The sequence below is a fragment of the Macadamia integrifolia genome, chromosome 2, assembly GCF_013358625.1.
Source record: "Macadamia integrifolia cultivar HAES 741 chromosome 2, SCU_Mint_v3, whole genome shotgun sequence".
In the NCBI taxonomy this organism is placed as follows: Eukaryota; Viridiplantae; Streptophyta; class Magnoliopsida; order Proteales; family Proteaceae; genus Macadamia; species Macadamia integrifolia.
Window position 1 is genome coordinate 30419340 of NC_056558.1, and position 18684 is coordinate 30438023.

Sequence of the window (18684 nt, forward strand, 5' to 3'; positions counted from 1 at the left end):
TTGGGGGTGGGATGTGAATTTAAGAGATTGCTGAATAAACTATCCAGGATGATTATTGCACGCAGCTAGACAATAGATAGTAGTGTCTACTGTGATCCCATGATCATGGATCTCATTGCATGCTTTTTGGACCCTTGTGCGTCATTGTGCCAAGCATATTCTTGAGATTTCTTGCTACTTTCAGTTGGCATTTTTCTAAAGGATTTTGTTGCATTTAATGAGAACTCATGTTTCTTCATCCCTTATTTGTCTCCAAGGTAGACATGCAAACCAGTCTCCATAGCCATAAACAGCTTGGTCATATGATTTACCTTCTAATAACTTGTCTATTTCCTTTTCATATTTTTAAGCACACATTTTTTTTTTAATGAACAGTAACCCTTTGATTGTTTTTGTGCAGGGATGGGTAGGTTCTATTACTGCTTTACCTGAAGTTGGTGATTTCTTCTGGGAGAAGGCCCCAACCCCCATTCTTGATATGGTTGATGTACCAATTCACTTGAAGAACTTGTCTCCTAAGGTCTAATTTATGACATTTTTCATACCATTATGAGGGCTGAATTGTGAACCATCTAAAATCGTACTTCTTCTGCTGTTCTACTTAATTTTGGGGATATCTGATGCAGGAACTGAAACAATTAGCTGATGAGATCCGTTCAGAGTTGTCTTTCATGATGTCTAAATCAAGAAAGCCTTTTAAAGCCAGTCTAGCAGTGGTGGAGCTGACAGTCGCAATTCACCATGTTTTTTATGCTCCCATGGACAAAATATTATGGGATGATGGTGAACAGGTAGAAATGTATTTCATCGAGGTTCATACTTTTCCAACTCTCAAATAGATTGTTGTTAACACTTAAAGTGTGAGACTTAGAGTTGTTACATTATAACGATTCCAGGTTCCTCCCTGGAGACAAGAATGTCCACCTCATTGATTTGGATAATTATATAAATGCCCCAGCTTTCCTGTTGCAAGTGGCCCAGAAAGCACATATAAAATATATGGCTTGAGAAATGTTGATCAATGCACCTTTGTCTTGACAATTTCCATGACTATGCTTACCATTGAAATCTAGCTGATTAATTTGGATGGTTAGGGTGGTGTGACAATTTTCAGGCCACTTGCAATCCAAGAGCAGTTGCTAACGGGATGTGCTTTCAGGATGGGATGCCTTGCAGATTACATGTAGGTCAGAGATGCATGTGTATCTTAACATACTATTTGCTGGGTGATGCAGAATTCCCATAAGAAGAGAAGATGGGCCTATCGTTTGGGGTTTGGTTTAGTTCATTGGGTCCAACTGAACCTATGGTTCAAGTTCAGTTTTAGTTAGGATTAATTTGAGTGCACAATGGGATATATGGGCCGTGGGCTTAGTATTTTTGAGTTTGCTATTGTAATGAGCTAATTCTATAGACCCATATATTAGAGATTTAGGTCCGATATAAGATTAAGTTGTTAGTTTTTATATTTATAATAGATTTAGTTGCTAAGTCATTAGCAACTTAGTGGTTTCTATTTTGGTTTTGTCTCTTTTCTTTTCGTGTTTTAGAAACTAGATCTTTTAGGTAGTTGCTATTTTTTTAAGTTGTAAGCTACTTAGTAGCTAAGCCTTACTATTCTTGTACTACATACTTTCAATTTTATAAATACAAGAGAAGGTAGTATCTCCCAACGATTTGGACTTTTGAAAATTGGTGTTCTCTCTTGTGAGATGCTTGCTACTGCATTGAAACAGCAAACCCCTTAGTGGTAAATCTAAGGAACAATTGGTGGTGAATCCAATCACAGGCCATAGATGGTGAAGTCTTGGTCATATCTCCTACCTTCTCTCTTTCTCTTTCTTCTTCTACCTTGCTGTTCTGTCAATTTCCAACAACTTTCTTCTCTCCTATCATGGTCATCAATAGGTAATTTCTACTCCCTTTTATGCCTTCTCTTATATCTATCATATCTATACTTGTTACTCACTGTTTCTGCAGGTTATTTTCTGTTTTGCCCTTCCAGCAGTTTCTGGTTTAGTCCCCTTTCAAACAATGACTTTGTCATATTGTTGCCCTCAATCCAACTTTGAGCAAATTCTCCTCCTTAGGTCCGTCCTTCAACCAGAACTGGAGGTCCATCTCACCTCTGTTTTGTGAGATATTACTACTTGTTTTTTGTTTCTAATTTATGTCTTCTTGATTTTCTAAATTCTGTCACCTACTGTTCTATCTCCGACCAGCGGATCATGCTGATATTTGGAGGCTTAAACAACCTTTTTATAGGTATATTTGATTCAAATTTCATTCCATCTGACCGTTGATTCTGAAATATAATAGTTTCTATATTCTGGTTTCACCTTAATTCTGTACTGTGTTAATGATCTGTCCTACAGGTTATCGTTCCTTATCACTGGGCTATCTTATTTTCCTTTTCTCTTAATTTTTTATTGCTACTTCATGGCAGTGATATTCTTTCTTATCTATGGTACTATTCTTAAATAGAAGTTAGCTTATGTTATTAAGTTCCTTGTGTTACAATCTAGCAGTCTTATGCACATAAGATTCTTACGGGAAGGCGGTCCCTGATGCATACACTGAGACAGAAGAATGGTCTTTCGGGGTTTACATCTCGCTCTGAGAGTGAATATGACCCATTTGGTGCTGGACATGGATGCAATAGTGTCTCTGCTGGACTGGGTATGCTTTCCCTTCTCCTTCACCCCTTTTTAGGTTAGAGAACAGCTGCAACTTTTTTATTTGCATAAACTCTATGCAAATGATTATTTTATATTGTGTATCTGTGTGTGTAGTTCCCCCCCAATTTGCATATCCATGATGGGAACCACTGTTTATATAATTTTCTTTATCTGTAATAATTAGCTGAACTGAAACATTTCTGTTGCTTATCCTGGTATCAAATCAAAACCAAATCTTACAAACTAGTCTGGTTAATTCTAGGCATCCATTTAAACAAAACTCACTAAGTAGCTGGGATAAGGCTTTTGTGGAGTGGAATGGTGATGCCAACCCCTCTAGTGGAGATGAATCTTATTAGTTAAAAATGCTCCAATTTCTCTGAACTACATCCAGATCTAGAGGCAGAGTCTGACAGGAAACAACAATGTTTTGCCTTTGTTTCAGGAATGGCTGTTGCACGAGATATTAAAGGGAAACGGGATCATATAGTGACAGTGATCACCAACCAGACCATTATGGCTGGTCAGATATATGAGGCAATGATCAATGCTGGGTATCTGGATTCTAACATGGTTGTGATCCTAAATGACAGCCATCACTCTTTACACCCAAAGCTAGAGGAGGGCCCCAAGACAGAGATAAATGCTTTGTCTAGTACTCTAAGCAAGCTCCAGTCCAGTAAATCCTTTCGGAAATTGAGAGAAGCTGCTAAGGTATGTTCTGTGGTTTTCTTTCTACGTGATGAGTCATATCTTCTTGATTTTTTGCTAACAAAAGAAATAAGCAATGGTTGTGAAGATTCAATGATAAGTTAGTCCTAGAAGGACAAAGTTATGATGTCTCGGATAGTTAGAACGTAGGCAGGAGACTGCTATTACAATGCATTTAGTGCAGAACTCAAGGTTTCAATTCCTTTTCATATGGTAAGCTAAAAATCAACCCCGTTGCTCACTTCTGGTAGCCTCTCTCTCTCTAAATGATTGTTACCAAAATAATTAGGTTGTTGTGGTGGAGTTTTTTTAGTTTTGCCTTCTTATCTCTCATAGCCTTAGCTAGACCCTCTGGGTGAGTTCTCCCCCACATCTCCCCCAAACCCACCCCCTCCCCCCCAAAAAAAATAGAAGGAAGAAGACTTGCTCACTGTGTCACCAGTAACCACTCATTTTGGGGCTTCTTACTATTGTTTTGTGGCCCAAAATCACACAAGCTGAAGGATTTGTGATCTTTCAATAAAATGCTTGCTTTTTTGTGATCCATATGAAAACTGTCATCAGTTCCAAATTATGAGATCATCTACTTCGGGTGAACACAGTGCATGTAGGCCCCATGGAGTAGGCCTGTGGATAAATGTACATCTGCCTGTGTACTCTTGGAACTCATTGTAATAGCCCTTGAATTATCTTCTTGTATCCCTTTGGCAGATAGATTCTGTTTGATTATATGCCTTAATATTCAGTGTCTTTTGATGCTGAACTATGAACTGTCTTTCCTGGTTACTATCACATTGATCTGCACTTTGTTTTCAGGGTGTTACTAAGAGAATCGGAAAGGGTATGCATGAATTGGCAGCCAAAGTTGATGAATATGCACGTGGTATGATGGGTCCGCTAGGATCAACTCTATTTGAAGAGCTTGGGTTGTATTATATTGGCCCAGTTGATGGCCACAATATGGAAGATTTAATTTCAGTTCTCCAGGAAGTGGCTTCTTTGGATTCAACAGGACCTGTATTGGTTCATGTGATAACAGAGGAAGATCAGGGGCTGAAAGATGACCCAATAAGTGAAATAGCAGTTAAACATCAAGAAGGTCTCCACAGATTTTCCGCCAATCACTTTTGTTGGACAATTTTTTGCAGATAATATGGAACTTCATTTAATATGGGCAACTTCTGGTTTAAATTTGAATTGATAGTTTTTATTTGTGGCTAGTGTTTTTTACATAGATTTATTTAACACTCAGTTTTCTAATTTAGAGAGGTGTATGCATGTCAGGGGTGGGTTTAATGGCACGAAGTAACCCTCTCTCTCTTTATTTATATCCCAAATACCGAGTCCGATCTGCTAGAAATAATGCAGTGATAATCACTGTGGGCTAACCACGGCTAGTGTTAGAAAGAAAATTTAAAGGGTGATTTGGTAAATTCACCTCTGCAGATCACTGCCGGTGTGTATTTACAAGAAACTTTAAAGTTGCCTTTTTCTTTTCTGATGCTTTCCCTCGCAGAATATCTGATCTTCCTAACTAGACCTTAGGCTAGTGATCAAAAGAAGCAAATGGTGATTGGGCAAATAAAAACTTTAGATCAAATGGTTATTAACTTTTCACAAAACTCCTTGGTGATGCATTGCAAATGGTGGGTTCGTGTACCTTCTCTACCTTCTGCAGAAGACACATTTGCTTCCTCCTGTCCTGGCTTGAATTTTCCCTTTTAAGTTTTTATTTTTATGTTAGGAAACCTATGGACACTCATTTGATGTTGTTTCTGTCTCCCCTTTTTTCCTTTTAAAAAACAGGTACTTGTAGGGTGGATCCATTACCCTCTTATCCAAAGCTGTCAGGCAGTAGTCTGTCTAGGACATACAGTGATTGCTTTGCGGAAGCTTTGGTTCTGGAGGCCAAGAGGGACAACAATGTTGTGGCCATTCATGCAGGGATGGAAATGGATCTATCACTCCAACTATTCAAGGCAAGATTCCCGGACAAATTTTTTGATGTGGGGATGGCTGAGCAACATGCTATCACATTTTCTGCTGGTTTGTCATGTGGGGGATTGAAGCCTTTCTGTATAATTCCCTCCACTTTTTTACAGAGGGCGTTTGATCAGGTTCTTTCTTCTCTTCCCCTCTTTCTCATACACACACACACACACGTGCAGAGTGTGACACTTTCCATGTGTGATATTAGTAACATGCGTTCATCCATTTTGAGCAAGGTTTTAAAACTAGATCTCGCCAGCCATCTCGCTATCCCAAAAAAAGAGATCTCGCCGAAACCTTGTATTTTTCGGGCGGTTGACTCGCTGGTAGATCTAGGTGAGCATATGGGCTTTGTAGGCCCTGAAACTGTGTATTTACCCTATTTTAGCCATTCTAAACACAATGGAAACATTAGATTTGCAAAAAACAAACTTAAAATGGTACTTTGACAATGGACCCTTTGTAAGTATGCGGCGAGTCTTCAAACACTTCATCTAGTATGATATATTCATCCATCCACCTTCTACAATCACCATTTTGACACAACTTAATCATTAAAATATATAAAAACCATAATTTCTAATTCCTATTGCTGATTGATGAATCATATACATTCAAGTAACAACTAACAAGTAACAATGTAACATAACAAGTAAACATGAAGCCATAAAGTACATAACATAGATATACTTACATAGTAGACAACTGGACATTGCATCTCCATCCTAGAAACCAAGACTCCTGGTACTGAAATGAGTGATGGGCCATTTCACTCATTTTTCTGTAATTTTAAATCATATTTTTTTTTATTAATAATAAATCAAAGTTCATAATAAAGTATACTAGAGTGCAACTAATAACACCATTTTCATTTTAAAATATACAAACAATATTTACACAACATTAGAGTAATTTTCCATCGAAAACAGAATTTTTTTTCATATTTTTTTGATTTTTCTGTAATTATTTAATATATATAGATATTATATTTCAGAAAATTAACTAATTAATTTATTGGCTGAAAAAAAAAATGACCACCATGAGGCTGTAGATCAGCCTTTGGTGACCAACATATAAAAAAATGAGTACCAAACATCTTACATAAATCATATTTTTCCTTTTTTTTTCCAAGAAAAGCATTTATTGTAACAGAAAAATAAAAAAATTAATTTAAAAACAGAAAATTAATTTTTCTTCCATGAATGTATAGATCACCCTTAGTATCATGACATATAAAAAGATCAATGGTAAGAAACAAGATTTGATGATGTTACTTTGAAAAAATGGGTTTTAGGAAAAAGTTTTTACCTTGTAGTGTTCTTGAGGGGAAAAGCCACCACCAATCTTGGATATCTTGGCTTCAATGCAACTTAGAGTGAAGATCCCAGCCAAAGAATAGATGTCCCACAGTTTTTTTGTTGATTTTCTCTAAAAAATGGGAGCTAGAGGAAAAAAGATGCCAAACCAGCAAGGAATCTCACCAGGTCGAGTCGAAACATGGCTTTAATAGATAGTTTGGCCCAAAAATGGACCGAGATGAGCCAAAATGGTTCAAGACGAGTTATTGGACCGAGATCTCGAAATCTCGCTCGAGATATTGCAGTTTTTCTACCTCGACTGTGTGAACAACTCGCCTTTTCAGAAAAATGAGATCTCGCTGAGTTCTTGAACCATGATATTGAGTACACTAGCTGAAAAACCATGTTGTGTAGGATCTAGGAAAATTAAATAATTCACATTACTAGAAATGCAAAATGGATGTACGTAAAGGGGAATGAACAAGAGTTATGAGAATGTAAAAAATTTACTGAATCTTGAAACATTTTGAAAAATAAAATATAAGGAACAATTTACTTGATATCTAATGTTGGCATGCATTTAAAATTGAACGTTTAATCTCAATACCTAATTGAGTTCGGGTAGGCCTGAATGACTCTAGGAGAAGTAGTGAGGAAGGACATTCATAGTTTACAACAATTAACAAGTATGGCTCTAAATAAAGTTAATTGGAGCAAAAGGATTCATGTAGCTCACTCCATTTAGTTGGGATAAGGCTTAGTTGAGTTGTGTTAACCTAAATGCATATAACTAGTATTTCCTTATATTTGCAAATGACTTCTACCAGCAGGTTGTTCATTAAGGGATAGGATGAGAAACAAATTTTCTGAAGAAAACAAAAGAGAAGGAAGAAAAAGAATAGAATTCCTAATTTGTGAATCCTAATTATGTCAAAAGGAAGAAAAAATAAAAAAAAACCTTTAAAGTAAAAACAAAAAACAAGACAGAGAAAAAGAAAGGTTAAAAAGTAAAAACAGAGAATGTAACTTGCATAAGATGGTTAAAAGCATAGTTTTTAAGGCGCTGCTAAGGCGTCACCTTACCAACGCCTTGACGCTAATGCAATCTAGAGATGGTAAGGCAGTGTTCCGCCTTATGTGAAGTGGCACCTTATGGGGGGTTTTTTTTTAAACACATTTTAAAATTACTTGATAAAGATTCCAAATATAGATTTTTTACTGGTAGGTGTATGGTTTTGTTAGCACTTGAGATGTATGGGATCAGCTTTACTCCACCAAAAAAAACCAAAACAAACAACACAAAAACATGATTCACAAACAGGGTTTGGATTTTTTCAAGGGTTTTAAGAAAGGGCTTTGAGAAGGAATCGAGGAACAAGGAAGAACCATTGATCCAGGCGACCATTTTGCTTCGGCAGTGGTGAGCTTCATTCTTCTTTGACAGAAGTAGAAATATAGTGGATGACCTTAGGGCTTAGGCACTCATTTTGGCATCATAGAGGTAAGTATAATAAATATTTGTATTTTTTATGTCTTCTTTTCTTTATATTTATAATTTTGTTTCATAATTATGTATTTATATTATATGTTAATATGTTATGATGATTGATGATTGATGAATATGAACTTAGTTTATTCACTTTATTGATTTGTTTTCTTGATGAATATCTTACATTGGTATGAATATGAACCTTTAATATTTATTTAACATATGAGTAATAGGATTCAACTAGGATTTGAGCCAAATAGATTGGTTTTATAAAAAAATTACACAGAAACACTTTAGTCGATAAGGTGACGCTTTATGCCCGCCTTATCGCTAAGGCGACGCTTTATGCCTGCCTTATCGCTAAGGCGCTCCGAAAAACCCTCAAACGCCTCCGTTGCCTTGCCGCCTTAAAAACTATGGTTAAAAGAGAGAAACTGAATTTTTTGAACATCATTGGACTTGCTTAGGAATTGGGTGGTGGTGCAGGGAATTCAGAATAAAAAATGATTTCCGAAAGATGTACCCTTACTGTAGATTTCAGTAAATATTTCCTTTCACAGTACCTCCAAGTGTATTTCTTGTGGAGCACACCGTGGTAAATTACTAACAGTGAACACTCTTATATATAGAGTACTGTTCCAGCTTTGTATGTTTCAGTTATTACTTCTTGAAGCAATGGCACAAACATAATAAGAACAGGGTATGAGAACAGTACCCTTCTCGGACCTAAACTCTCTGATTCTGGGGAATTCTTAGAAGCTTCAACCCTTTCCCTTTCCCTTCTTGATATAAAAGAATGATCAAATCAAAGGGCTCACCCAACTAGTCAATTACTTTCTTTCTAATCCTTAATTTTCTCTGTTTCCCTTACAAGAGCCTCCATAAGGTGAAAAGTCATTGACTAGTCGCACTTAGCGACACAACTCAATTTTTCAAGTAGTATCACCATATGAAAAACTTGCTGGTAGAAGTCATGTATGAGACTGACATCACCATATGAAGAACCTGCTGGTAGAAGCCATGTCTGAGACAGTCAGTTCATCCCACAAGACTACATTTTGATAGCATTGTCAGGGAGACAGAAAGAGAATTATGAATTAAGAACAAAGCAGGTAAAATGCATGCTACATTACTAGATTAGGTAGGAAAATGAATGGAAAGAAAAAATGTGCGAGTTCAGTAGCTCAAAGGTTTGACCAAGCATTGGAAAGAGACCGAAGAGCCCAGTGACTCATGACCATTATGACTGTTTACGCTCTCTTTATGTATACATGCTTTTCAACTTCACTGTCATTCTTTCTCACACAGTACTAATACCTTTGTATCTTTTGTTCGTCATTGGCCGGCATTGTTTCCCTTTTGGGCTTCCTTAGGTTGTACATGATGTGGATAGACAAAAAATTCCAGTGCGGTTTGTGATCACAAGTGCCGGACTGGTGGGCTCTGATGGCCCCTTGCACTGTGGAGCATTTGACATAACATTCATGTCGTGCTTGCCAAACATGGTAGTTATGGCACCTTCAGATCAGAATGAGCTTGCTCACATGGTGGCCACTGCTGCTCAGATTGATGACAGGCCTGTTTGCTTCCGTTACCCAAGAGGTGCTACTACTGGACTGAACAGCAGTGTCTGCAATGGGGTAGCCCTTGAGGTAATTCCCTGGTACTCTATTTTGTGCTTATATCAAATTCTATTATTTTAATAATGTAGTATCTTTCAATGTAGTGCATGACTATTAACGTTTTTCTGTTGAGCTTCTGGGGTTTATGCATCTGATAGTTTATATTGCTAATTTCCCTTGTTTACTGATTTTTTATGGAGTAGATTGGGAAAGGGAGAGTTCTTTGCCAGGGTAAAGATGTTGCATTGCTTGGGTATGGTGCGATGGTTCAGAACTGCCTTAAGGCACACTCTCTTCTAACCAGCCTTGGCATTGTTGTGACCGTCGCTGATGCAAGGTTCTGCAAGCCACTTGACATCAAGCTTGTCAGGCAACTTTCTGAGGATCATGCCTTTTTAATCACCGTTGAGGAAGGCTCTGTTGGAGGATTTGGGTCCCATGTTGCCCAATTCATAGCTCTTGATGGACAGCTTGATGGAAGAGTTAAGGTACTTATTTTCCCTTTCATTTTAGTCTATTCATTTTCCTGGAGTTGTTCTGTAGTCTGGTATAGTTCTAGTTCTGGCTAGAATGCTGGCCCCTGATATGAATGTTAGAGAAAATTTTGGTAATGTAGGGCCTTGGAATTTCATTTTATAGTTTGTACTATGAACTCATATACACACTTTTACAAAATATGCTATTTGTGATTTTAGTTCATGTCTATTTAGAATATGATCAACATTCTGATCATTCTCAATAACATTTCCAGTGGCGTCCAATTATTTTACCGGATAACTACATAGAACATGGAACTCCAAAGGAACAACTTGCTCTTGCAGGCCTGACTGGCCATCACATCGCTGCCACAGCATTGAGCTTGCTAGGTCGCACACGTGATGCGCTGTTGTTGATGCGCTAGAAAGGGGCACTGAGCTCATTGCCAACTTATTGTTGAACAATGAGAAGATTATGCTAGAACAGCTCCCACCTTTGAGGATGGCCATCAGATTTCCATATTCCTTCTGTGCATAGAGTTGGGTTCTACACAAGAAGTGGTATGGCTCACTGAACTTCCCTCGAGTTTGTATATGTAACATTGATTTGTAATATATGTCTGGCTGAATTTTTGGCTAAATCAATGTTAGTTTTTATCATTCAAAAGCCAAAAAAAAATTTTTGTAAGAGGAAAAGAGAAGGCAAATTTGAAAATATCTCAACCCCAGTGCTTTGGACAGTGATTTTGTATTGATTTCTGCTGGGAACAATTTGGGGTGGGAAAGAGAATCATTAAACCAAACGAGATGAGATGATAAGAACTGTCCCAACATCATAGGACTCTATAATATGCTTATTCCAGATATCAAAGAAGAGAATGAATAAGAGTTAATATGGATTGTGGACCTGAGCTTCCAATATTTGTAGCACAATTTATGTTTTCTCTTAAAAAAAATAAAAGAAATTGTCTAGTTGTATACACAAACAAGATCCACAAATTCCTACATGACATTAAATCTCAAAAAACCCTACGATTCAGTTTATTATTCATTAAATAATTAAATAGATGTATATCTATAATATTATTGAATCGTTTCATTCGTGAGGAGTTAATTCTTTGATTCTAGTTAGTAAGAGGGATCTTGAACCAAGAAAGAGACCTTAGAAGCTAAAAAAAGGGTATACTGAGCAATTGCAATAATTGGGTTCATTGATATTCCTGATATATTAGATGCTATCACACATACTCGCTTACTTTTTCCCTCCATCTCTAGACAAGAAAAAAAAGCTTTGTGTGCTTTGTCCTTCCCTCTAAAACCTGTGTCATCCGTTTCGTTAGAGGTGTTATTAATATTAGGCTCACCCACCAGGGGATAGAGAGTGTTTTGGTCAATTTGATTGAATCCACCCTAACCTGCTCTGAGCCCGAACCCTGTCTAATCCAACTATGAGGGTCTACCCGGCCCAACCCAATCCAATCCTGTGTGGGGTTGTGCTGGGCTTGGGTTGAGGCATAGAAAACTCAGCGCGACCATAATTCGTCCTGAGTCTAACCTTGATTATTATTGTGTTTTGTAAAATGCAAGTGTTTCTCCTAGCCAAGTGAGTTTATTGTTGTTGTCATTGAGTTTCTTGTGTAACAAGAATACGATAGTTAATAGTATAGCCAAAAGAGAGAGCACAAAGCCAAAGGAAAAGCCCATCTCTACACTCATAATATAAGGAATGATGAGAGGTGGGGGCTTCCAGTACTTGAGTTTCTTGGTCTTTATTATAGATCATGGTGAAATTCTCACAACAATGAATGATTTGATTATGTCTTAATATGTTGACTTTTGATGGAGGGGATTAAAAAAAGGGTCACATGGAAAAATAGGGGCAAATAGAATCTCCATGAAAGAATGATAGAATATCACGCTCAGTATAGTTTAATCGAGAAATTCATTTTAGGGTTTTAATTAAAAAATCGGGTTTCAATTCATTTTAGGAATTGAAATTGGAATTGAATCGAACTTATCGAATGTGATTCCACTAAGAAGACTAGCTAGGGTCAATCCGACCCAACCTAGCCCAACCTTGAGCCCGGTAGGGTTGAGCTTCAACATGAACTTGACAGGGTTGGGTTAGGGTTTAAGAAACCCGGCCCAACCCTGTCATGTTTCACCCCTAATCTAGAGCAACTGTTGACCTGAGTAAAGAGTGTCTTGGTTAAACTGATGATCTAGGCCATCTCTTGACCTAGCAAAGGGTATTTCGGTCTTTTAGCCGCTTTGTGCAACTTTAATCCTAGGGTTTAAAGCCCATTTTAGGAGGAGAAATTATGCTCGAAGGGCTTTGTTTTACAAAACTGTGGTAAAGGTACCTGAAGCCATTATCCAAGATGGAACATGTTAACCCAAGGAATGATATATAATCATTCCCACTAATAAAGAGGGATATTATATAAACCTTATTTTGGAATGCGCATTAATTTAATCCTTCTCATCCTTCTTCGTCCACTAGTTGTCTAAACTGTAAACCTGAGACTGTTCTAAGGTGGAGTTGAATAAGAATGTAGAGAAATGAGATTTTATCTATTACTAATCAATGAAAATGATAAAATCACAATTTTGATTATTTGGAAGTTGTATGTTTTGCAGTTTTAACCATCATTAAAAGTGAGAACGAAATTGTTAATTTGGGCGAGCTCTTATTTTGGGGAAAATATTTAAACATTTCAAATATTAAGGTCTTTTTTGTAATTTTTATTTATTTATTATAAGCATTTCAAATATGTAAGTGAGGGGTATGATTTCATACTTTGGGTGAGGGTATTTTTTTGTAAATATTTCAAAATTTTATTTGCCCTATAAAAACTAAACATTTTATCAACAAATAAGAGATGACAAATTTAAGAACAATAACAATATTATCAACAATTTGCTTTCCATTGAAAAGAGGAAAAAATTTAACAAAAAAAAAAAAAAAAAACAATTAGCATTTGATTGACTTCATATGATACAATTGTTTACTTCTACGAAAAAAATATTATATGATAAGAGTGCCCAGACACATCGTCGTCGTGACACAACACTAGTCCATTACTGTGACACCCAAGAATACGGCAAGTACTAGACTCACCTGAGAGATCGGTGAGGGTGTGTAAACTTTAGTCTCATAATGCGTTTTAACATGACACAACACGTTTTAAAGTCTTGAGGTCTATGAGTCAAATATGACAACATTGTGTAAGGTTAATGGGATCGGGACATTACTAATGATATCAGAGCAGACCCCCACAGCATGTGGAGACGTTATGGCCCAAAAAAATTTTCAAGTAAACTTTTCAAACTTTCAAGCAAATTTTTTTTTTTTCAAAAGAAAGAAAATTCAATAACTATATATGGCTAAGTACATCAATGTTTAGATTAGTGATGTCTTTGTGTGTGAGTTTGGTAATGATATTAGTAGCAACAAGCCGTATGAGTATAATTACTTCGTTTGTAGGCCTGAGCATGTAGGCTAGTATAAATACAAAATTATAAACATCGAGAAAAAGAGGGACTGCACTGCAAGGCCATGTTGTTATAGTGCTTTCAAGAAGTGTGTGACTCACTTCCTCCGAATCACTCCATACCTCCCCTGTATTCCACTGCATGCTTGTTTCAGGCCATATAGAAATCCTCTAGCACTGGCTTCAGGTTTCACCTATCATCATGTAATCAGCATATAATGAGACACATCTTCCATTGTTAATAATGCGAGTAGCCTAGGCAGAGATGTTTTATTAATATTAGTGGTAGTTGAACATATAAGTACGGGTATGAGTAGGGTAGGAAAACATATTGTATCAGGAACTATTGGTTGGGGAGAAATCACCTGGTTCCTAATCCTGGTTCCTAGTAGTTTGATAGTAATTGTCAGTCCATTGCTTGATGGCATTGAGGAAAGAAAATGGGTTAGGTTTTTCATGAGCAAAAACAACTTTATTTCTGTGTCCATAGGAAATAACAGATTACAATAAAAATAGTAGAAAAGTTATTCAGATCAATTGTAGGTATAATATTAGAATTAAAAAGATATAGCATAAGAAACTTAAAAATAAAGCATAGAAGTTTTCTGTTCTCAAACCCAATGAGCCAGCCGCCTATATTCTCTTGGAAAATTCACACGAAAGGAAGGTGTGCCAAAGAAATTCATGATGAGTTCGGCAAAGTCCACAAGTTGGATCAACATCTATCCATTTCCCTAGGATGCCTTTGCTAGGGATTCCACCAAGAGCAATTCTCCATAAGAAAATCTTAAATCTTGGGTGGACATTGAGCTTCAAGAAGAAAAGCCACCAGTGTGAGCAAAGAGATAAGCATGTACATCTGTTAGATGGTCCAACTGAATTAGTATAACTGTCATATATGTTAAAAATTTGGATGCCATTTTGGTGGTTAAGGTCCCTTTTTTTGAGAGATGGCACCACCATCTATCATTGTCAGAGGCAATGGGAATTCACAAGATTTTAATGGTGAGGGTATAGGAATCATACATGAAAGCAAACTAGCATTCCATTCATTATCTAAAATGACATCACTAACCCACATGGAGGATGAGTTAAAATGGTTAGCAATATCAAAATTAGGAATGCTAAAGTTGGGAATAGAAGGGATCCATTGGTCAGTCCAAAACCTAGTTTTGTTTTCATTCTCGATTTTCACATATACCATTTTCCTGATGATAGGAATTATACTTACAATAGTGTTCCAAGTAAGAGAACCTTTTTTCATCAAAGTAATAGGATAAAAACAAACCTGTTAGGAAAGTATTTGTGCATTAAAATCTGTGTCAGACTGCATTATCTTAAGAAAATAAGGCGCCATCCAAACTTCAACAAAAGATATTTGTTTTGAGTTTCAGAGGTCCTTAATCTGAGACCACCCTCATATTTTGGAGAGCAAATTCTATTCCATCCAATTAGATGTATTTTTTTCTTTTTGTCTATTTATGTCTCCATTCTAAAAATGGAGATATATGGATTATGGAATTCAATTTTTTGCAAATGACCTTGGGAAATAAACTTTCAAGCAATTGGGTCATCAAATAATTTTCTCTATATATTTCTACCAAAAAAAAAAAAAAAAAAAATTCCCTACATTAGATAAGGGTTTTATTAAAACCTTAATGGCAGCCTCACTCCCTCTCCCGGTCTGTTACCCTCTCCTCTCCTCTGTTTCATTCACTCCATTTCCCCCACTGATACTCTCCCTTTCATTCCCCTTTGTTCTCTGACTCCGTCTTCCCCCTACTACTGTTCCTCTCTTTCTGTACGGTTTTCTCATCGTTCCCAATTAATCTCGCTATCCATGGGTTTCAATCGAACACACCTCAGGAAGCTGAAGAGATTACTTTTTTCTTCTCAACGATCACTGATTCTCTATGATTTACAACCCAGTTTCAGCTTCACCCAGAAATCCAACTATGTAGATGTGAAGATGAGGTGGAAGAAGGACACTTTCTATGACTCCATTGAAATCATTCACAGATCTCCTGAACTCAAACCTCTCCTCTCCCTAAAAAACTGCATCGCCGAAGAACCCGACGGTTGCATCCCCATCTGCGCCATCTCCAAGAGTGGATTCAAATTGGGGGTACGAGGTAAAGTTTCAAGCTTTCTCAGGCGATACCCATCTGTTTTCGAAGAATTTAGAGGACCAAAATACAATCTTCCATGGTTCAGATTGACCCCAGAAGCCATTGATCTCGACAGAGAAGAGCGGGTGGTTTATAGTGATCGAAGGGCTGATATTGTCGTCAGGCTGAAGAAACTGATACTGATGAGTAAGGAGAAGAGGCTTCCATTCAATGTAATTCGAGGGCTTCAATTTTATCTTGGTCTGCCGGATGAGTTCCTGAAGAACCCGGAAGCGAATCTCGGTTCCTCTTTCAGATTAATGAACATGGGTGACGGGCTTCAAGGGTTGAATGTTGACCCAGATGGAGAAACGATTCTCTCTGTAATGCAGAAGAACGCCATAATGAGAGGTGAGTGTACAGAGGTGATTTCGTACCCTCTTTTCGCTTCCAAGGGGTTGAGGCTGAAGAGGAAGATCTCCAACTGGTTAGACGAGTTTCAGAACCTTCCATATGTGTCTCCCTATGAAGACTCGTCCCATCTGAATCCGAACAGCGATATCTCTGAAAAACGAGTTGTGGGTGTTCTTCACGAGTTGCTGAGTCTCTTCGTTGATCACTCTGTACAAAGAAAGATGCTATTTTGTCTTCGTCCATATATGGATGTGCCCCAGAAGTTCTACAAGGCGTTCGAACGCCATCCCCACATGTTTTACCTATCTTTAAGGAACAAGACTTGCACTGCGATTCTCAAGGAACCCTATAATGACGATTCAGCGATGGAAGCTCATCCCATCTTGGAAATGAGGAAGAAGTATAACAGATTGATGAAGAAATCTGAGTTTATATTGAAAAACAGACGACCTGAGAAGGACTCTGAAGACAGGGAGACGCAAGTGGACTCAGAACTACTTGAGTCACAAATAACAATCTAGTGGGATTCACTAACCAACCTTAGAACTAGGAACTGTAAATGAAGCCCCAGATGAATCTGAATCTGGAAACTGTAACAAGACAGATATAGAAGACTTTCTCCTCACATAATCTGAAAATGCCACTTGAATAATTTAGTTGTTCTTTTTTCTTCTTTGCTCTCCTCCAGTAGCATCTTTTATCACCTCTGTTTGTGACACAACTTTTGTGAAGTAAATATTTTGTTGTAGTTTATGCCTCTGACCATGGCTTCAACTAGTGCTTAGTTATAATAAAAACTATTTGCAGTAGTTTCTGCCATTGTTGAAATTCTCATCAGCCTGAAGCTAGATCATTAGCAAGTGAGAACAAAATATTCATTTGTCCACTCAGCCCCCCTTAGTGGTGAATCTAAGGATTGATTGGTGGTGAATCCAATCACAGGCCATAGGTGAAGCCTTGGTCATTTCCCCTACCTTCTTTTTGATTCTCTTTCTTCTTCTAACTTGCTGTTCTGTCGATTTCTTACTTCCTTCTCTCCTATCATGGTCATCAATAGGTTATTTCTACTCCCTTTATGCCCTCTTATATATATATATATATAATCTCTCTATATGTTACTCACTGTTTCTGCTGGTTATTTTCTGTTTTTCCCCTTCCTGCAGTTTCTGGTTTAGTCCTTTTCCGAACAGTAAGTTTTTCATGTTGTTGCTATCAATCCAGCCATTTGATGGGGCTCAAACTTTGAGCAAACATTCTCCTCCTTAGGCTCTTCCTTCGACCGGAATTGGAGGTCCATGTCACCCCTTGTTTGTGAGATATTACTAGTTTTTGTTGTCTAATTTGTCTTATTAAGTTTCTAATTCTGTTACCTACTTCTCTATCAGATCCGACTGTTGGATCAAGTTTTTTGATATTTGGAGGCTTAAACTTTTACGGGTCTACTTGATTCAAATATTATCCCATCTGACCATTATATTCTGAAATATAGTAGTTTCTATAATCCGGTCTCACTGTAATTCTGTACTGGGTAAACAATTTGTCCTACAGGTTATTGGTCCTCATCACTGGGCTATTTTTTTTTCCTTCTCTTTTTGTTGCTACTTCATGAGGGCTGATATTCTTGCTTGCATATAGTGCTATTCTTATATAGAAGTTAGTTTATGTTATTAAGTTCCTTGTGTTACAATTTAGCAGTCTTATGCACATAAAACTCTTACGGAAGACAGTCCCTTGTGCATACACTGGGACAGAAGAATGGCCTTTTGGGATTTACATCTCACTTTGAGAGTGAATTGTTGGATTTATGGGTTAAATTAATTATTCGGGTTGATTAAATGGGTGAGAGTCAAATTGCATAAACCGGTTCGGTCCACTCTCAAGCTTAGGGATATGCTGGCTCAACCCATTGTGGTTTAGGGTTTTGAGTGCAGGACAGTATTATAAATACTAGGTTTACCCTACAGCCATTATTCACTCTTCCCCACTTTACCACTAAAGTGAGAGAACCAAGGAGGTTTAAGGGGCTGTAGAAGATCCATAGCCAAGTCAAGAGAGCGATAGTGGGAGTGACCAACATCAATCATCTTCAGCATACTAGGTGAAAGGTACAAATCGATCCTCCATAATTTTATTAGATTTGTGTTCTTGTTTTTCCTGTGTGGTTTCCTCAATAGGGTTTCAAACTCAAACCCATAGGGAGTTCTAACAAGAGTGAATATGACCCATTTGGTGCTGGACATGGATGCAACAGTGTTTCTGCTGGACTGGGTATGTTTTTCGTTCTCCTTTACTCCTTTTTAGGTGAGAGAACAACTGCAACTGTTTTCTTTGCATAAAATCTATGCAAATGATTATCTTATATTTTGTATCTGTGTGCGCAGTTTTCTTTCTTCTCCCCGCCCCCC

At 37.4% G+C, this 18684-nt stretch overlaps 2 protein-coding genes and 1 long non-coding RNA gene across 5 annotated transcripts in view; all 3 read left to right on the plus strand.

Moving 5' to 3' along the window:
* Nucleotides 1-10986, plus strand: part of LOC122071826 (probable 1-deoxy-D-xylulose-5-phosphate synthase, chloroplastic) — a 13586-nt gene extending 2600 nt beyond the window's left edge. The window contains exons 2-10 of one of the 3 annotated variants that reach the window (XM_042636249.1): nucleotides 401-520; nucleotides 627-791; nucleotides 2526-2679; nucleotides 3124-3392; nucleotides 4206-4272; nucleotides 5196-5506; nucleotides 9539-9817; nucleotides 9991-10275; nucleotides 10539-10986. In XM_042636249.1, coding sequence (XP_042492183.1) covers nucleotides 401-520; nucleotides 627-791; nucleotides 2526-2679; nucleotides 3124-3392; nucleotides 4206-4272; nucleotides 5196-5506; nucleotides 9539-9817; nucleotides 9991-10275; nucleotides 10539-10688 — 1800 coding nt within the window. In that variant the 3' untranslated portion in view covers nucleotides 10689-10986. Of the gene's footprint in view, nucleotides 1-400; nucleotides 521-626; nucleotides 792-2525; nucleotides 2680-3123; nucleotides 3393-4205; nucleotides 4489-5195; nucleotides 5507-9538; nucleotides 9818-9990; nucleotides 10276-10538 lie in introns of all 3 variants that reach the window. The other 2 variants (XM_042636246.1, XM_042636248.1) reach the window with 2 other exon arrangements.
* A 4420-nt stretch (nucleotides 10987-15406) lies between these two features.
* On the plus strand, nucleotides 15407-16931 carry LOC122091888 (protein WHAT'S THIS FACTOR 9, mitochondrial). Its single transcript, XM_042662125.1, has one exon. It carries the CDS (start codon nucleotides 15598-15600, stop codon nucleotides 16798-16800), a length of 1203 nt encoding a protein of 400 aa, XP_042518059.1. The 5' UTR covers nucleotides 15407-15597; the 3' UTR covers nucleotides 16801-16931.
* A 1556-nt stretch (nucleotides 16932-18487) lies between these two features.
* The window catches only part of LOC122091895, a 2209-nt gene continuing 2012 nt past the window's right edge, over nucleotides 18488-18684 (plus strand). Inside the window, exon 1 of the long non-coding RNA XR_006144059.1 lies at nucleotides 18488-18547. This is a non-coding gene — a long non-coding RNA (uncharacterized LOC122091895). The remainder of the gene's footprint in view (nucleotides 18548-18684) is intronic.